Genomic DNA, 19,273 nt, shown 5'->3' with positions numbered 1-19,273 from the left:
TTTTTATTAATAACTAGCATTCCGCCTGCGGCTTCGCCCGCGTTTTCAAAGAAAAACCCACATAGTTCCCGTTCCCGTGGGATTTCCGGGATAAAACCTAGCCTATGTTACTCGTGGATAATGTAGCTTTCGAATGGTGAAAGAATTTTTAAAATCGGTCCAGTTGTTTATGAGCCTATTCGTTACAATCAAACAAACAAAGTTTTCCTCTTTATAATATTAGTGTAGACTAAATCGAAGCTTGTCTTTGTTGTTTCCATTAGTTAAAATATATTATTAGATGAAACTTTCACAAACCATTCAGAGCCTGGTTAAGACTGCCCTAGACATTAAAAAAAATGAAATTTTCTTAAGATTGGGTATTAAATGAAACACCATAGTATTAATTATGTTTCTATATTCACAACATTAGCACTACTACTTATATTATATTATTAATTTAGAGGGGGGAAACCTTTTAAGAGCTGATTTAATTGTCTATGAGTTAACTTCTTTTCTCCCGGGACTAGAATACCTTTCTTTCCCATTTCCCGTTGTACCTTTGCTCTTGCACTATATTCATTATAACAATTTTGAAATGCGCCAACCTCCTTCAGGCATTCCCGTTGGTTGAAATCCGACTTTTTAAAACATGCGAATAGTACTGCCATTTCTTGCATACAAACGGCTTCTTTTGTTATATCGCCCTTTCCTGAAACTGCCTTTCTCAATGTTAATGGAAGTAGCATTTGAAATCGTACAGGTTCCCTTTGATATCTTCTTGCATTTTTACTATTTGGAGCCCAAAAAGGTATGTTTAATCTCATTTTGGTTTGAACGAGCGAGAAGCCTTGTTACTCCCAAAAGATTACGACTTCAATTTAGAATATTCACTAATATCTTTATAAAGATTTTAAAGTAGAAATTTCTTCATTTCTATTACGTATAAATTGCAGTTATTTAAATTTAAGGTTATATTATTTTATGGAATTTGAAACTGTCACATTGACATTTGACACTAGTAAAATACAGATAGCATATTGAGCTAGAGCCTAGAGATTATATTAAGATATAGATAAGATATTATATATATATCTTGCCAGAAGCCACCGATTACAATATACAGGGTGTAATCGTTAAGTGTGCACAAGCGATTATTCCGTAACTATTGCAGATACCAAAAAACTTTAAACTGATATCGAAAGTACTTAACCTAATGAGTAAAATGGCCATAATAAATTTTTAAAAATAAAACGAGAAATATCCAAAAATGTTACATTAAACGCTCCCATACATTTTATTTCCCATACATTTTGTATTCATAGCAGATTTTCGAAGTGATGTCCTCATTGTGCAATACAATGAGGAGCTCTATTTACAGTTTGTAAATGAACTTCCCTTCAAATTTGCGAAGTAATTAAAGCAGAAAACCAAAAAAAGAAAGAAAAAGCTAAAATCTTTCATATTAAATGTACTAGGTTGATCCAAAAGTAATGATAATTGGGTATTTCCTGTGCACATAAAAATATAAAATAAATGTTTTTTGCTTGCTCATGTATTCACTAAGTAATCACAAAAAAATCATATCAACAGGCCACGTTTCCAATTATTTACATTAATTTGAATGTGAACCGTGCGTGCCAGAATGTTTCCCGACGAAAAGAAGAAACAACGATTCGACATGTAGAGGGTAAATTTCTAAATTTTTCATGATATCAGGATAATTTTTTGTCACGTTTTGTGATCATGGACGTTACCCGAGTTCACCATGTTTATGCTGAAACCAAAAAACAATCAATGTCCTGGATGCGAGCTTCCAAAGTGACGATGAAGAAATTCAAAGTGAAAATCAGTAGGTTAGATTAAAGCGGTAGTTTTTTGGGACGCTGAAGAAATAATTATGGTGGAATATTTTAAAAAGGTAGCCACTTTATTGGGCTCTTACTAAACAGACCAAATTAAAAGATTGCGGTAGGTTAGTAAGGAAAAGAGACATGGCAAACTGCGGACCTGAACGCTGTTTCACCAATACAACGCACCAGATCACAAAGCGTCAGTTGCGATGGCTGCCATTCAAAAATCGGCATTCCAAATGCTTGAATACCTACCCTATTTTTTAGATCTAGCTCCTATTTACTTTTATCTCTTTCCTCGGCACAAGAAACACTTTCTTAGCAATAAATTATTTTAAGACGACAGCGAAGTGATGGCCGCGTGGAGGGGTTTTTGTGGATGAAGTCAAATTTTTTTTTTTAAGTTTAGGAAAAAAAATATTGAAGTATATTTTCTAGTTAGAAGACTATCTAGAGAACTACATAATTATTATAACTGTAATGACCTTGTTTAATATTGATTATCATTACTTTTCGATCAACCCATGTACATGAGATATTCGTATCTCATACTAAATGTATGGGAGGGTTTCAAGTTAATTTTTTAGATATTTCTCGTTTTATTTTTAAAAATTTATTATGGCCATTTTACTCATTAGGTTAAATACTTTCGATATAAGTTTAAAGTTTTTTGATATCTGTAATAGTTACGGAATAATCGCCTGTGCACACTTAACGATTACACTGTGTATAGGTACGTACCACGTACGTAAAAATCGTTCAAAAGAAGCAAAAATAAAAATTAGGTACCTAATGTACCTAATTTTTAATTTTCAAGGATAGGTACAGAAATAATACAAAATACTTATATATATTTTATAATACATTTATTTAATGAATATTTTAATTGAGGGTCTCAGGCAGGTTAACTGCGACGTCGGGGAATATTGGGTTAGCGACATTGACGGGTTCTGGGGCAATTACATCTGGTTTGGGAGTGTCAACAACCACAACGGGATCGGGTTTGATCTGGTCGAGGTCGGCACCGGGAGTGGGGACCAGAGTGGGTTGCTCCACTACCACTGAGTCGGATGAAGCTGAGTCCACGTTAACGACGACCTGAACAAGGGGGCCGTTGAAAGAGAAGGGGTTGAATGCGGGGGGGTCAATTAGAGCGGGTCAAACTGAAATTTCTTCCACAGGGTCGATAATGGCGGGTCCAACTGAAATTTCTTCGACAGGGTCGACGATAGCGGGTCCAACTGAGATTTCTTCCACAGGGTCAATGATGGCGGGTCCAACTGAGATTTCCTCAACAGGTCCCACGACGACGGGGCCAACTTGAATTTCATCTACAGGTTCGATGATAGCGGGTCCGACGGATATTTCTTCGGGCTTCTCAACTATAGCTGGTCCAACGTTGATAGGATTGAAGATAGCGTCGAGGACGCCTTGGACGATTTGGGAAACGGCAAAAATTCTAGCGGGGTCACTGCTGGGAGCTGAGAGGGCTTCTTTGAGCTCGGCAGGACTCATGCCCTGAGGCAGCGAAGCTGCTGATGCAGCCGCCACGAATGCGAGTACCAAGAAGTATTTCATTTTGTCGACCTGTAATTAAATTTAAATAATTTTTTTGAAGTGCGACGACTGTATGAGCCAACACTCAAATATTATGTTTTACAATTACTTATAAATATATTTTGTTACAGTCATTATTTTTATTAATGAAGAGTTAGTTATAAATAAATTAATAGGCATAATATTTTATTTACTTACTTGTGTTATTCTATGTTGAATGTTAATACAGCGAAGGGTCCTGTATATATATATACGGTATTATGTTATCAAATAATAAACGCATCATTAATCATTCAATTATTGTAATTTACGGGATAAGCATAAATAAGGAAAAGAATTTTTATAGTTTGCCGATTTGGCAATGAATAGAGTTGTAAAACAACAAAAATATTATGTTTCATGACAATCTCTCTAACTATCTTACTATTTTTTATAGTTTTTATTAAGCTATCAGATAAGCTGCATATGATAAAATTATTTAATTGTCATGTTACATAGAACAATTGATTTTTATTACTTTTGATACATTACAAGTAGGTACATAGTAGAAAATCATTACTCCCCAATAATCATAACTAGGCAACTGTGAAACGGTACAAGAGAGCTCTCCACATGCAGCTTCGCCTGCCTAGTAAAAGAAAACCCCGAATATTCTCCGTCCCCATGGGAATTCCGGGATAAAATTTTGTACCAAATTTCATCTAAATCGATTCAGTGGTAAAAGTTCTAATATTATAGACTAACGAGTAACGACTGCCCCACAGGTGCAATTCTGATAACATAATTTGCATTTTCTAAACGTATACAGGGTGTCCCTTCTATAATCCCTTTTGAGTCAACCTAAAACAGCATCATAATCTGATCGGCACTTAGTTTTAAAGTTTCTGTCTTACATTACTTTCTTAAATAAAATAATATTATTTGTGTAACAATAATAACAGTTCATGTAGGTAATATTGTCTCAGGAAGAGTGAGATTTTCTGAGGGGATGTGTACCTACGTCTCAATGACTGGAAAAACTGGATAAATGGCATTTGCGATGGCATTTGCGAATGCAATGGCTATGGCATTTGCGATGGCATTTGCATGTGCACTTGCGACGGCATTTGCGATGGCAATAGGCGTAGAAAAATCTTACGCCGATATTTCGGAAACTATCCACTTTAGGGCAAAAGTTACTGAGATTTTTTTAGAAAGTAAAATTTCGCATCTTCTTTACCTTTCTTTTCTTTTCTTTTTAGTTTTTTTATAACACTCACATTATTCTGTCTTTTTGAAACTATGTTTTCTAGTGCCCATATTTTTTTGAGTTGTAGAACGTGTAACGTAAAACAAAAGTGAAATTGGATAAGATAGTGGGTAACTGGGTAGTAATTACTGTACTACACTCATTTTTTTTTACAGTTCATGTAAGTCATGTAACATAGAAGCCTCAGCTATTTTCTATTTTCGCGTGTAATTCGTTATTTGAATTATTCTTATTCAAAACACCTTATTGTTTGTTCACATACCACACCCCGAAATATATCCAAAAGTGAGTCCCTATCTTCAGCCGTTTTGCTCGCTGGGCGTATGACAATTTGTTAGTCAGTCAATTTAAAGGTAAATAATACAAATGTTTAGGTCGCATTTTCTGTGACGACTGTCGACTTTCGAGAATCGAGTGTGAATTTTCTTACGGATATTAAGCTTAGTAGTAGTAGTAGTAGTAATATCTAGGTACTAACTGTACCTAGATATTTCAATTTTTAGATTTGGTTAGGCACCTTACAGGTCAAAGCCAGGGTCGGGCAAGCGCTCCACTCTATCCCACCGTGGCTACGCCCTATAATTACTGAAAACTTAATAAGTCATATTTTTTTTCGTACTTCTGAAATCAGCATTTCCTGCTATCGTCCGATTCTAGGGCATGAACGCTCTTAATTTAATTTAGCGCAATCAGGTACTTCTTTGCTTATACTATGAACACTTGCGACCATCAATTGCTGCTCCAAGGGACTGGCAGTAGCAGCCTCTAATGCATGGAAAATCAGTTATTTTCTCTCATTTGAAAATTTGCCATAATATTATAATATTTTATCAAGTATCATAAAATAAAATCAAAGTTATATCAGTCAGTCAATCAAAAAAATTTAAACTGAAAAAATTGAGTTATTGTTACTCCTGGTGATCAAATGTTTTTAGTAAGTTTAAATTTATAGTACTTAGCATGTAAATTACATGCTACTATAAATTATAATTAATGTCAGCTGGTACAATGGTACCCTGAAAGATGTAACAAATTTTGGATGTAACAAAACACCATCTATCGTAGCATATCATATCGTTCAACCAGGATTTATGGACGTGTAATCGTATAATATTATTTACAGAATCATATTTAAAAGTAGAAGATCGATATTAAGCATGTCATGTTATGACAAATTAGAAAAAAAATCGAGGATGAAGAAATAAAAAATAAAAAATACATGTTAATTTTTATATTATAATCTAAATGTTTTAATTTAGGGGCTCGGGGAGGTTGATGGCGAGGTCGGGGAAGATTGGGTTGCCGACATTGACGGGTTCTGGGGCAATCACAGCTGGTTCAGGAGCGTCCACAACGACTACGGGGTCTGGTTTGATCTGGTCGAGGTCGGCGCCGGGAGCGGGGACCAGAGCGGGTTGCTCCACCACCACTGAGTCGGAAGAAGCTGAGTCCACGTTAACGACGACCTGGACAAGGGGGCCGTTAAAGGGGAAGGGGTTGAATGCGGGAGGGTCAATTAGAGCGGGTCCAACTGAGATTTCTTCAACGGGGTCGATAATGGCGGGTCCAACTGAGATTTCTTCGATAGGGTCGACGATAGCGGGTCCAACTGAGATTTCTTCAACAGGGTCGATGATGGCGGGTCCAACTGAGATTTCCTCAACGGGTCCCACGACGACGGGGCCAACTTGAATTTCATCTACAGGGTCGATGATAGCGGGTCCGACGGAGATTTCTTCGGGCTTCTCAACTAGAGCTGGTCCAACGTTGATAGGATTGAAGATAGCGTCGAGGACGCCTTGGACGATTTGAGAAATGGCAAAAATTCTAGCGGGGTCACTGCTGGGAGCTGAGAGAGCTTCATTGAGCTCAGCAGGACTCATGCCCTGAGGCAGAGAAGCTGCTGATGCAGCCGCCACGAATGCGAGTACCAAGAAGTATTTCATTTTTTATCTGTAAAAAAACAAAGCTATATATAGAACCTATATAATATCAACTTGGTAAGGACACAAGTTATTCTGTATTAAATTAATACTATAGATATAGTTACAAATGAGATTTTGAAATTATTCATTCCACTTACTTGTTTCTGCTATGAATGCGAATTACTTGCAATGTTTAATATTTATATATCCAAATTTTATCATTATCAAAAGTCTTGCGTGTAATAGGTTTATGATGATTCAGTTATTAAGATTTATAAAGCGATTATAAACACTGAACATATCGACAGTAAAACAATAAAACTACAAATTTAAAAAGTGCTATCCATCTACCCAATAATGAAATTGAAGATAAGACAAGACTTATTGCGTTTAATACTTATACCCAGATACTTTTTGTATAATTAAAAATCTTATTTCAAAAGAAAATCATTAGCAGATTTCTATTATTCTAATAGATAATTATTTAATACTGTTATTGCAGGCAAAAGAAGAATTTGTTTATGTTATTACTTATTCCTATAACAGCCATTGTAAAAAATAGAATTTTGGATCTATTTCTCTAATAAAATTAATGTTATCACTTTATTTGTTTATTGTTTTATAATGGTCTCCATAACATTAGTTATTAAATAACTATTAACGAAATTGCGCAATAGGAACTAGTGATAAATTGATTAATTTGAAACTGTGAGTAAAATTTAAAACTCTCTGTCTGTTCCGTAAGTATGAAACAAAGGACAAGTGTTATATTATAATAAAGTATACTTTCTTAAATTTGATTTCTTATGTCTCTATTTTGGGTTCGCACGGTGATCAATTGGTTTGAAATAGCTTAAATTTATTTACTGCCGCAAATATTTTTAACATTAGTCATTAAATCCTTATCATTACTTCCTAAATATCTAATATTATAATTTAAAAATGCGGAATGCTCAAATAGTATGCTTGTTTGCTATTGTTTTTCGTCGCAAGGGGCTATTTTATAGAATGACTAGGTAGGTACATAGCTTTCCGCCGCACAAACTTTCGCTGGTAGGATAGGATAGGATAGGATATTGTGAGAATTCCCACAGTAATTTCCTGTGACCACGTGGTCGAAGCAACGAGCCCACAACTAGTATAGAGGCAAATTTAAGTAAAATAGTATACAGATCTATCATAGGGAAGAAATTGGTTCAATAGTTAAGGCGTGATTGAGTAACAGACAGACATACAGAGTTACTTTCGTATTTATAATATTAGTATGGAAGTATGGATTACCTTGTTGTTTATACAGTCTCTACACCGTTATCCTTGAAACAAGTGGTTTGGTTTCAAGTTTCAATTAAAGAAAGTAATTTCATTCAAGCAAAATGTACCATAATAGAATAATATAATGTACCTATTCATCAATATTATCTACAAAACATTAAAATCTAAATTTTAAATGGCTGCACGTAATCTATATATTATCTTGATTTTATTAGTCCATGATATCATATAAAACTCAAAGGTGACTGATATAGTGATCTATCAACGCACAGCCCAAACCACTGGACGTATCGGGCTGAAATTTGGCATGCAGGTAGATGTCATAACGTAGGCGTCCCCTAAGAAAGGATTTTAGAAAATTCACCCCTCAAACTAGGGGCTTGGGCGAGTCGCCCAGTTGCGACACTCACCACGTAGGCGGCGGGGGTACAAGGCCTGGCTGTTAACCCCTGTCGCCGAAGATGAACGGTGGCCACCGTTGGGTTTTAGTGGGTATGGCTTCATGCGAGTCCCACATACCCCCTCGTGCAGTAAAACTGTAGAGGGGGATGCGTAAATGCATTTCCCAACGTTAAAAAAAAAAAAAAAAAAAAAAAAAAAAAAAAAAAAAAAAAAAAAAAATGTTAGGTTATTAATTATGAGCCGAGCACGCGAATTTTCTGCGATAGATTTCTCACTCAAACATAATATACAAACTATGTCGGCATACTACAGCCTGCTTGTATATTAACTATCTATCATCAAACAACAGAATTTTATTTAATTAACATTATCTTTTTACAACAATCAACATTGAGTTACTATGTACTGTGTACATAGTAACTCAATGACAATCAAACATAACTTTATAAGTCAACTGAGGGTGAATGAGTTTTGCAAAGAGTAAAGTAATATAAGGGGAAGTGGAGTTTTGATTGAAATAAATATGTAGTTAGGTACATAGTTTAAACTTTAAAATGAAGTTTCCCGTTATCTGTCTCATTGTGTGCTTAGATCTTTATCTAATATAAATTATGCAACGGATTTTGATGGAGTTTTATTTAATTGAGAGAGTGGTTCTCGAGGACGGTTTTTAGAAGTTATTTAGAAGGTATAGGTAGGTAAGTTTCAGACAAAAAGGGAGGAAATAGAATAATAAAGATATATTTGACATATTATAAGGTAAAATTAATTTTATATTCGAAACATAATTATCTTAGATTACAAAATAAAGTACAGATGGAGCATGACAACCGCCCGTCGCCCTTGTCAAAGAAAATACGAAATCAAAAACAAATACGTCGCTGCACCAGTGCTATAGCGCATAAAGTGTCATGCAATACGTCAAAAAGGGTTTGCAATTTTAGTAAAAAAATGCCGTCTTGTGATAATAAAACGCTGTAAAATTTGTTCCCGAAAACAAAAAAAAGATAAAACATCGTTTCACAGGTTTTCTGTAGATTATTTGGCTGATTTATTTCTTTAATACGAATAATAATTTTACAGATATGAAGGAATACAAAACTTCAACGTATGTTGCCAGTATTTTGAAAATGAATTTGCCATTTTTATTGGTAAAACGGTAAAATGGTTAAAAGATCTTCAGGGTAATGCTGTTGGATTTTTCGATCGTGAATGTGATTATTTGTACAGTGCACTAAAGGTTCATGATAATTATTAGATTATTTTAATAAGCATAATATATTATTTTGTTACTTTTATAAAGCTTAAAAACGTCATAGTCGTTTTCGCTAGCGATTTAATTTATGTGAACTCCATGATGGATATGATGAAAATAAAATGTCCCGTATTCTCGACTAAAAACTACCGCTATTCGTATTCATATATTATGAAAAATAAAAAATAATATAATTATTATAGTTAATATTGAAACTTTTTTATGTAATTTATCTAATAAAAAATTGAATACAATTATTTTGTCCATATATAACTTTAGTAGGCAGGTACTTTATGTAATAAAAGAATTTAAATAAAAATTAAAACTTGACTTCTCATTTATGTATATAGCCTACGTCACTACCGCCACTAACATAATAATTCAGATCATTGCAATGAAACCTCACAACTCAAAATCGGTCCAACGGTTTATACTGCAGGGCGTGTCAAAGAAATATTATACATACATCCATGAACTCGAAAAACATAACCCTCTTTTTTCCGTAGTCGGGGAAAAATTTGGGAAATTTTCAATATCTGGCAACATTACACGCACACAGAAGCACCGTGTACGTACAGTGCAGCGGCGAAATGACAGCACACATAGCTTTATTAAAAATGACGATAAATTATTCGGTTTAGTTCGGCAACGCTTCATCTGTCTTTTATTTTGTAATCTAAGATAATTATAGTATAACAAGAATGAAACCAATGTCAAATTAAAAGATCTACAACTTTTGTATTTACACTTTTTTCACATAGGTACCTAAGTACATATATGAAAAAAGTGTAAATATATACTCAAAATTTATGTGAAAAATACAAATATCCTAGTTTTATTATTATTTCTTTGTTTTGATAAAATTCGTTGATATTTTTTATGCCCTAAACTGTAATTTTTCGATTTGAAACGTTTTTAATAACATGACATCTATACATATAATAAATCTGTAGAAGGGTCAATTCTGTACATTGAAAATATTGAAAAAATAAATAGCAGGGGGTGTTACTGGATCGATACCAAGCCCAAATATGTGATTAAAAAAATTTTTGTCTGTCTGTCTGTCTGTCTGTCTGTCTGTCTGTCTGTATGTTCAGGCATCACGTGAAAACTAACGGTTCGATTTCGATGAAACTTGGTATAATTATACCTTATTATCCTGGGCATAAAATACTTAACTTTTTATCCCGGAAAAATACGTAGAAAAAAAATAAATCGCAATTTTTCTTAATTTTTCCGCGCGGACGGAGTCGCGGGCGGAAGCTAGTAAACAATAATTTGGACAAAATAGAGAAAATCTACTCTAATTTTCAATCTAAAAAAGTAACGTCAAATATCAGATTTTTTTAATTCCGTGTAGGTATTTTGTTGTCGTTAAAATGAAGTTGAAATGCCTCCTTTCGGTTGGTGTTAAAGTAAATATATTATATAGTACATATAATACCTAATATGTACATAGTTATGTACTTATATTATATTAAATTTTCTCATAAAAAAGATTTTTTTTATTGAAGATTAGGGTGCTTTGTTAATATTGAATTAATATAATAGCGTTATTATTATTAATTATTTAAGAGTTAAAATAGAGACAGACTGACTTTTTTTTATCTCAAGATTATAAGTACAAAAATTGATCATTTGCATTTTTATTATTATGTACATAAATAAAAAAAGATTATAGAAGCTATATATTTAATGAAAGATAATTAAAATGATTCATAATCTATTTTTGATAAAGCCATATTCACGATGAATTACTCAAACGAAGCAAAAGATTAATTGAACTTACTGTTCAGTAGTAACAATACTGTATATTCCAGGACGGAATTCAAGGAAGAAATCACAAATATAGTTAAAAAGAACACACTCTACAAAAACACACTACCTAGTTACAATAATTTTATTTTTGTTGATTCAGAATAATAAAATAGTCACGTATAAACTTTGAATCTTCAAAGTTGTTCAAAATCGAGCCCAAAGGAGTCGATTACAGACAAACACATGAACATACCTACGGGTGAAGTTAAAGCGTGTTAAAAAGAAATGTAACTACTAATTTTAAATCTTATTATAAGTCTGAATATTTAGTTGAGGGCTTCGGGAAGGTTGATGGCGAGGTCAGGGAAGATCGGGCTGCCGACGTTGACGGGTTCTGGGGCAATCACAGCTGCTTCAGGGGCATCCGCAACCACTACGGGGTCGGGTTTGATCTCATCGGTCAGCTCCTCGTCGACAGTGCCCAGACCGGGTTGAGTGATCACTATTGAGTTGGAAGCACCTGAATTAACGATAACGAGGACCTGGACAAGGGGGTTGTTGGAGGCGAGGGGGTTGATTGCAGGTTCCTCAATAAGAGCGGGTCCAACTGAGATTTCTTCGACAGGGTCGATGACAGCGGGTCCGACTGAGATTTCTTCGACAGGGTCGATGATAGCGGGTCCAACTCCGATCTCTTCTACAGGTTCGACGACAGCGGGTCCAACTTGGATAGGGGAGGCAGCACCAAGGAGGTCCTGGAGCATCTGTTCGAGAGCAGCTGCGGTGTCAGGGTGGGTGCTTGGGCTGTGGATGGCTGCGACGATTTCATCAAGTTCAGCCTGGCTGATTCTCTTCTGGGGAAGAGTGGCTGCAGAAGCTACCGCGACGAAAGCGAGTACAATCAAGAATTTCATTTTTGGTTTCTGAAAAAAAAATTAATATCAGAAATTGAAAACCTATTATTGCCGGGTATTTCTTGAGCAAATATTTATAAAATTGCTTATTATTGCTAATATTATTTTGACTACTCACGTTTGCTTTTGTGCTACCAATAGTATCTCAACATTTTTTTTAGAATTTATAGTAAAAATATTATCTATGTATGATATGGGGGTGTCTTTGATAATTACTGTAGTGATTTATGCATTGGATTATCATTATCGACATAACAAGAATATAAATTATGATAATAGAGACAAAGGACTTTGGAAATTTACACCAGTCCTTCAGGATAGATAAGGGTTAAAAATTATGATTGGTCAATCCAAGAAAAATTATGCAATGTCAGTAAAAATAGCACACTATTAAGCAGTGTTAGACTAAATTGATACTGAAAACCTATTATAGGACAATAATTTTTTTCCAAGAAATTATTACCGGTCGAAGCAAATGAATTTTCGAAAATCTTTGAATAAATTCCATTTCGTTTTAAAATTAAAGGAATGTTTCCTGACAGCAAAACTTGCTATCTTTAGTATTTCAAGTACTTTCCTTCCAGGGCCCATCGAAAATTTCCACGATATACAGGGTTAATGAAAATTAGCGCATCAGCTCTTGCAGACAGCTTCGGGCTATGCTATTGCATATTTACATATTTGTTGATGGGGTAGATGAAGTGTCATCTACCCCAACAACATATTTTGTTCTATGGTTACTACAATATAAGAATACTACTAAAATTGAAGTTCTTTGGGACTTTTATCAAGATGACACGATGTTCTTAGATGACCTTAGTCTTTGTAAAACGATTTTGAAATTAAAAATTATTGCGATTTTCTCAATGTTGTAAGTGAATATATATACGTAGCGTACATGGAATCTTTGTGTTTCTTATCTTCATTAAAGTAGTCTAGACGTGATTGATGACATTATACTAATAGTATAAACAAAGTGTTGGATAGACTGAGGCTGGGTTACACCATGTTACTTTAGCAATAACGGTTAGGAAAAATATGAGTGGTAAAATTTGAAAATTTTATATACCTACGTACTTACTTATATTATGTCGTCATAATTTTTACACTGACCAATCGCATTTCACTTGGTTTAAGCTTTAACGTAACGAAACGTATTGTATTTCGCATTGTAAAAATCATTGTTACAGTACCAAATTATTTAATTTATATTAATACTAGCGGTCCGCCCAGGCTTCGCCCGTGGTACATATTTCACAATAAAAGGTAGCCTATGTTCTTTCCCAGGGTTTAAAGATTGTCTGTGCCAAATTTCATCAAAATCGGTTGAGAGGTTTAAGCGAGAAAGCGTAACAGACAGACAGACAGATTTACATTCGCATTTATAATATTATAACTAGCTTTCCGCCTGCGGCTTCGCCCGCGTTTTCAAAGAAAAACCCGCATAGTTCCCGTTCCCGGTGGATTTCCGGGATAAAACCTAGCCTATGTTACTCGTGGATAATGTAGCTTTCGAATGATGAAAGAATTTTTAAAATCGGTCCAGTAGTTTATGAGCCTATTCATTACAATCAAACAAACAAACAAAGTTTTCCTCTTTATAATATTAGTGTAGACTAGGGATTATACTTAAGATTAATCTATAAATCTACTAGCGGTCCGCCCCGGCTTCGCCCGTGGTACATATTAACGTTTTCTCTACATAAGAACCATCCTCGTACTTCAAGGAATATAATAAAAAAAGAATTATCGAAATCGGTTCAGCCGTTCTCGAGTTATGGAATTACAACGAAAAGTGGCATTGATTTTTATATATTAGATATACCTAGCAAAAATGAATCCCCAAGGCTATACCTATATAATATGGAGGGAAAATATGAAAAAGGGGCATTGAGGCAGGAAAATCTCTGCTGGGGCAACTAGTATATTATGTACTATTACTAGCTTTCCGCCCGCGGCTTCGCCCGCGTTTTGAAATAAAAACCCGCATAGTTCCCGTTCCCGTAGGATTTCCGGGATGAAACCTATCCTATGTGTTAAATCCAAGTTACCCTCTATATGTGTGCTAAAGTTTGTTATGTTCAGTATGTTAAAGTTTGTTGTAGGTATTTCCAAACACCCGAATCATTGAATAGAGCCCTAAACAATGCACTTGCATTTTCTACCTTGTTCGACAGTAATAAGAGTCAATTCACAGTCATACACGATCAAAAACATCGTCAGTCGTCTATATAAATTGGTGGTGACCGCACGTATTCTCTCTGTGTGGAATTATATAGAGCTGCTGTTACATACCCTTCTTGGTTTCAAAGTTGAATTTTTCGATGAAATGATTATTTACACAGGTGATAGCAGCGGTGAATGTGAAAATGAATAAGAGCATAATGAAAATTCTGAACAATCTACGATCTCAGAAATAGAGATAATCCCTGATTCTGATTATTTTTTTTAAATTGTAATATTACTTTGGAATGATCAGTACGGTCTACTGTAAATACTTTTGGGCTGAGATTATAATGATTAGATTTATGAAAACCAGTGTTTGTAAACCATTTTTTTCAACTTTCAAGTATTTTTTTAAACTTCTTTTCAGCCATCATTACACCAGATTCAGTAGGTAAGACACATTTTATAGTTCTAAGTATAAAATTTTCCAACAAATATATGTATTTTCGCAATCGTGTCGTGGCTTATCCTATCCTAACGCTATTTACTTACTTACATTTAATTATCAAAATAAATTTTGTTACTTATCTCTTTTAGCAAAAAACTCATAATTATAGGTACTAAACTATGCATGAAGAAAATACATTAAACCACTCTATATACAAGGACTAGTAGGAAGTAGGATTTATTGTATCGTCTTCGGACTCTCGGGGAATGTGACAATTGACAGTTGCCGAACTGTGACGAAGATATCTATGTGCATACTGCATTATGAGTTTGGGAGTAAACATAATATAGACTACAGGCTCATGTTGAAAAATTTATGGAATTTATCTTTCATTTGACCTATCTTGAACGATATAAGAGCATAAAATAATAAGATTCAACACTATGCTGTCACTTGTAAGCTGTCCACCTGAGTGCAGACGAGAATTCGAAAGTACAGGTAGAGACTTTTTCCCCTTGTCTGATGTCTCCATGTTTTTGTACGGCGTTGCGGAATAATGGATTAAAGGCAGTAATGAAATAGTATGACACAGATGCCGTAAAAAAATTCAAAAAAAAATCCAATGTCCATTGGAAAAAAAAATCGAAAAAAAAATCCAATGTCCAGTAGGAAAATCAAAACTGTCCAGTTTTGATTTTCCTACGATTTTATTATATGTATAGATTCAACGAACACAGCGTGCAATAAATCATTTAATTAATTGACCAAAGAGGATTAAACCCTTATCTATCCTAAAGGACTGGTGTAATTTTCCAAAGCCTTTCGAAATATTTCTTAAATTAGATATCCTTTGTGGCTAACATTTATATGTTAAACATGAATTATTGATAACGATAATCCATTTCATAAATCATAACAGTTATCATCAAAGACATACTCATAGATAATAATTATACTATAAAAACATATTGAGATTCTAATGGTAACATAAAAGCAAATGTGAGTAATCAGAATAGCCCTCAATATAAATAGCCCTCAATAATAATTAATATTTTTTTTTTGCAGAAACCAACCATGAAATTCTTAATTGTAGTCGCTTTCGTCGCGGTAGCGTCTGCAGCAACTCTTCCCCAGAAGAGAATCAGTCAAGCTGATGCCGCCTCTCCCATCCAAGTTGGACCCGCTGTCGTCGAACCTGTAGAAGAGATTGGAGTTGGACCTGCTCTGATCGACCCTGTCGAAGAAATTTCTGTCGGACCCGCTGTCATCGACCCTGTCGAAGAAATCTCAGTTGGACCCGCTGTCATCGACCCTGTCGAAGAAATCTCAGTTGGACCCGTTGTTATTGAGGAAATCAACCCCCTCGCCTACCAATATCCTCTTGCCCAGGTCCTCGTTATCGTTAACTCAGGTGATTCCAACTCACTGACCATCACTCAACCCTAAATATTTAGGCTTATAATGTAAGATTTAATATGAAATACTTACTTTATAAAGAGGTTTTTATTAATTTTACCTATTTTTTTTTTATGTAACTGACTCCTTTAGACTGAGTTTTGGCCCATTTAAAACGGCTTGACTTAATTCAAATTTTGGATAGGCGTCAAAGAACAATAATAATATTTAATTATCTTAATAAAAAATAGGTATATTTAAATCATTAAAGCGGATTTTTTATTAAATTCTGCGACATATACATATATATTAAAAAATCTTAGGAAAGTCAAAACTGAACAATGACTTTTTTTTAAACAATACTTGTGGAGTGATTCACTTTCGATATCGAAGCCAAAATTACAGAATGAATTCATGAGGTGCTTTTGGAGTTTAGCCCAGACATACATACACACAAACAGATAAATAGACAAAAAATTTAAAGACTTATATTTTTGGCTTCGATATCGATTGTACTGTTTTGACTTTCCTACGACTTTAAAACATGTCTTATAGAATATACACAGCTGACAAAGTTTTTGTTATCTCTACATTATACACAATTTACATAAGCATGTTGGGCGTTGGCTTATGAATAATTCAAATTATCGTTCATAATTAAAATATTAATGAATAATTAAAATATTCGAGGATCGAATTTAAGGAAGAAATCATAGTTAAATATAGTTAAAAAAAAACACGCTGTTTTGATTTTCTTTTGATAAAGAGATAAAACTACTTGATTATTATACTTTGTCACCCATCCTTGATAATATTATATGAACACAGTTTGAATTAAATTTATTGAGTGAGTCAAAATCTATCTATCAAGTCCCTTGGGTATAGAATTTATGAAGAATATAATCTTTATCTATATCTTTATAATATAAAAATGAATCGCAAAATGTGTTGGTAAGCGCATAACTCGAGAACAACTGAACCGATTTCGTTAATTCTTTTTTTATTACATTTCTTGAAGTACGAGGATGGTTCTTATGGAGAGAAAACGTAAAAATGTACCACGGGCGAAGCCGGGGCGGACCGCTAGTAATATATAAAAATGAAACACGTTTTCCTTGGTCACGGCATCACGCGTGAACGGGTGGACCGATTTCTATAATTCTATTTTTATTATATTCCTTGAAGTACGAGGATGGCTAACTTAAATATGTACCACGGGCGAAGCCGGGGCGGACCGCTAGTAATATATACAAACATGTATGTTTGTATATATTACTAGCGGTCCGCCCCGGCGTTCACCTGTAGGTGAAGATAATAAAAGCGTGTTAAAAAAGTGATCTTTATATTTTAATATTTTATTTTAATACTGAATATTTTAATTGAGGGGTTCAGGAAGGTTAATGGCGAGGTCGGGGAAGATTGGATTGCCGACGTTGACGGGTTCTGGGGCAATCACAACTGGTTCAGGAGCGTCTACAACCACTACGGGTTCTGGTTTGATCTGGTCGAGGTCGGCGCCGGGAGCGGGGACTAGAGCAGGTTGCTCCACCACCACTGAGCCGGAAGAAGCTGAGTTCACGTTAACAACGACCTGGACGAGGGGGCCATTGAAGGGGAAGGGGTTGAATGCTGGTGGGTCAATTAGAGCGGGTCCAACTGAGATTTCTTCGACAGGGTCGATGATGGCGGGTCCAACTGAGATTTCTTCAACAGGGTCGATGATAGCGGGTCCGACAGAGATTTCTTCGACAGGGTCAATGATAGCGGGTCCAACTGCGATCTCTTCAACAGGTTCGACGACAACGGGTCCAACGGAGATTTCATCAACGGGATCGATAACCGCTGGTCCTACTTGGATGGGGTAGGCAGCACCGAGGAGGTCCTGGAGCATCTGTTCTAGGGCAGCTGCGGTGGCAGGGTGGGTGCTGGGGCTGTGGATGGCTGCGAGGATTTCATCGAGTTCAGCCTGGTTGATTCTCTTCTGGGGAAGAGTGGCTGCAGACGCTACCGCGACGAAAGCGAGGACAATTAAGAATTTCATGTTTGGTTTCTGAAAAAAAAAAAAAAATTCAGAAAACTACCTTTTATTGCTGAATATCGCTTAAGCAATTGTTTATACAGTTGATTTTTTTATATTTTCTGACTACTCACATTTGCTTTTGTGCTACCAATGGTATCTCAACATTTTATTTTAGAATTTATAGGAAAAAATTATCTATATAGGATGTCTTTGATGATGTATAAATTGGATTATTATCGTTATCGATACTTTCGGCATGTATAACAATATTAAGCAGAAACAATAAATGAAATTTAATCTTTATTATTTATAATAAAAATGAATCGCCAAATGCCTTGCTAAACGTAAAACTCAAAAATGGCTTAACAACACGAGGAAGGTTCTTATAGAGAAAAACATGAAAAAAGGGCAGAACATCATCTGCCAGGGCAATTGATTATAGAATTATTCCAAAGGACTTAAAATTTTACACCAGTCCTATAAGATAGATTAGCGTGAAAGCCTCTTTGGTGAATTCATCAAACACTGAAGCAATGTTGTGCTTTAGCAATCATTGTATGCAGCTTATAGGACAATTTTCCAAAGCAACTCCGTCCGCGCGGATGTCGGTCTTCGCGTGGATGGTTTATTTCTCCATTTTGAGTAACTCTGACAATGACATCTTATAAATATCTATTGGACCCAAATACGGCTAGGCCTATAATAATACGCAACGTGTGTTCGCGGTTCTACAGAACAACGTCTATGGATAAAACTGAAAAATTAAGATTAATTTTTTTCTGCGTATTTTTCCAGGATAAAAAGTATCCTATTTTACGCCCAGGATAATAAGGTATAATTATACCAAGTTTCATCGAAATCGAACCGTTAGTTTTCACGTGATGCCTGAACATACAGACAGACAGACAGACAAAAAATTTTTTAAACACATTTTTGGGTTTGGTATCGATCCAGTAACACCCCCTGGTATTTATTTTTCAATATTTTCAATGTACAGAATTGACCCTTCTACAGATTTATTATATGAGATATAACATATATATGAATATCTCATATTTTACGAATTAAGATATTCACAGA

General features: G+C 34.9%; 6 protein-coding genes across 7 annotated transcripts in view; 1 reads left to right on the top strand and 5 right to left on the bottom strand.

Moving 5' to 3' along the window:
* Window positions 1-380: 380 nt before the first annotated feature.
* On the bottom strand, window positions 381-989 carry LOC123698915. Its single transcript, XM_045645738.1, has one exon. It carries the CDS (start codon window positions 804-806, stop codon window positions 435-437), a length of 372 nt encoding a protein of 123 aa, XP_045501694.1. The 5' UTR covers window positions 807-989; the 3' UTR covers window positions 381-434.
* Window positions 990-2,658: 1,669 nt separating this feature from the next.
* Window positions 2,659-4,933, bottom strand: LOC123698914. Its single transcript, XM_045645737.1, has one exon. The coding sequence runs from the start codon at window positions 3,408-3,410 to the stop codon at window positions 2,991-2,993; it is 420 nt and encodes a 139-aa protein (XP_045501693.1). The 5' UTR covers window positions 3,411-4,933; the 3' UTR covers window positions 2,659-2,990.
* A 955-nt stretch (window positions 4,934-5,888) lies between these two features.
* LOC123699280 (probable serine/threonine-protein kinase kinX) lies at window positions 5,889-6,584 on the bottom strand. The gene has a single exon (XM_045646205.1). The coding sequence runs from the start codon at window positions 6,582-6,584 to the stop codon at window positions 5,889-5,891; it is 696 nt and encodes a 231-aa protein (XP_045502161.1).
* Window positions 6,585-11,165: 4,581 nt separating this feature from the next.
* The window catches only part of LOC123698909, a 194,707-nt gene continuing 186,599 nt past the window's right edge, over window positions 11,166-19,273 (bottom strand). Inside the window, exons 1-2 of one of the 2 annotated variants that reach the window (XM_045645731.1) lie at window positions 11,904-12,824; window positions 11,166-11,864 (exon numbers count right to left, since the gene is read on the bottom strand). In XM_045645731.1, the coding sequence (XP_045501687.1) occupies window positions 11,577-11,864; window positions 11,904-12,164 (549 nt within the window). In that variant the 5' untranslated portion in view covers window positions 12,165-12,824 and the 3' untranslated portion in view covers window positions 11,166-11,576. Of the gene's footprint in view, window positions 12,825-19,273 lie in introns of those variants that run through there. The other variant, XM_045645730.1, reaches the window with a different exon arrangement.
* LOC123698911 lies at window positions 15,839-16,274 on the top strand. Its single transcript, XM_045645733.1, has one exon. It carries the CDS (start codon window positions 15,853-15,855, stop codon window positions 16,222-16,224), a length of 372 nt encoding a protein of 123 aa, XP_045501689.1. The 5' UTR covers window positions 15,839-15,852; the 3' UTR covers window positions 16,225-16,274.
* On the bottom strand, window positions 17,533-18,331 carry LOC123698906 (magnetosome-associated protein MamJ-like). Its single transcript, XM_045645728.1, has 2 exons — window positions 18,325-18,331; window positions 17,533-18,223 (listed from the first exon to the last, which is right to left on the bottom strand). The coding sequence occupies exon 2, from the start codon at window positions 18,212-18,214 to the stop codon at window positions 17,549-17,551; it is 666 nt and encodes a 221-aa protein (XP_045501684.1). The 5' UTR covers window positions 18,215-18,223; window positions 18,325-18,331; the 3' UTR covers window positions 17,533-17,548.

Source organism: Colias croceus, chromosome 17 (assembly GCF_905220415.1).
Source record: "Colias croceus chromosome 17, ilColCroc2.1".
Lineage (NCBI taxonomy): Eukaryota > Metazoa > Arthropoda > Insecta > Lepidoptera > Pieridae > Colias > Colias croceus.
This window is presented reverse-complemented; position numbering and strand designations above follow the sequence as displayed.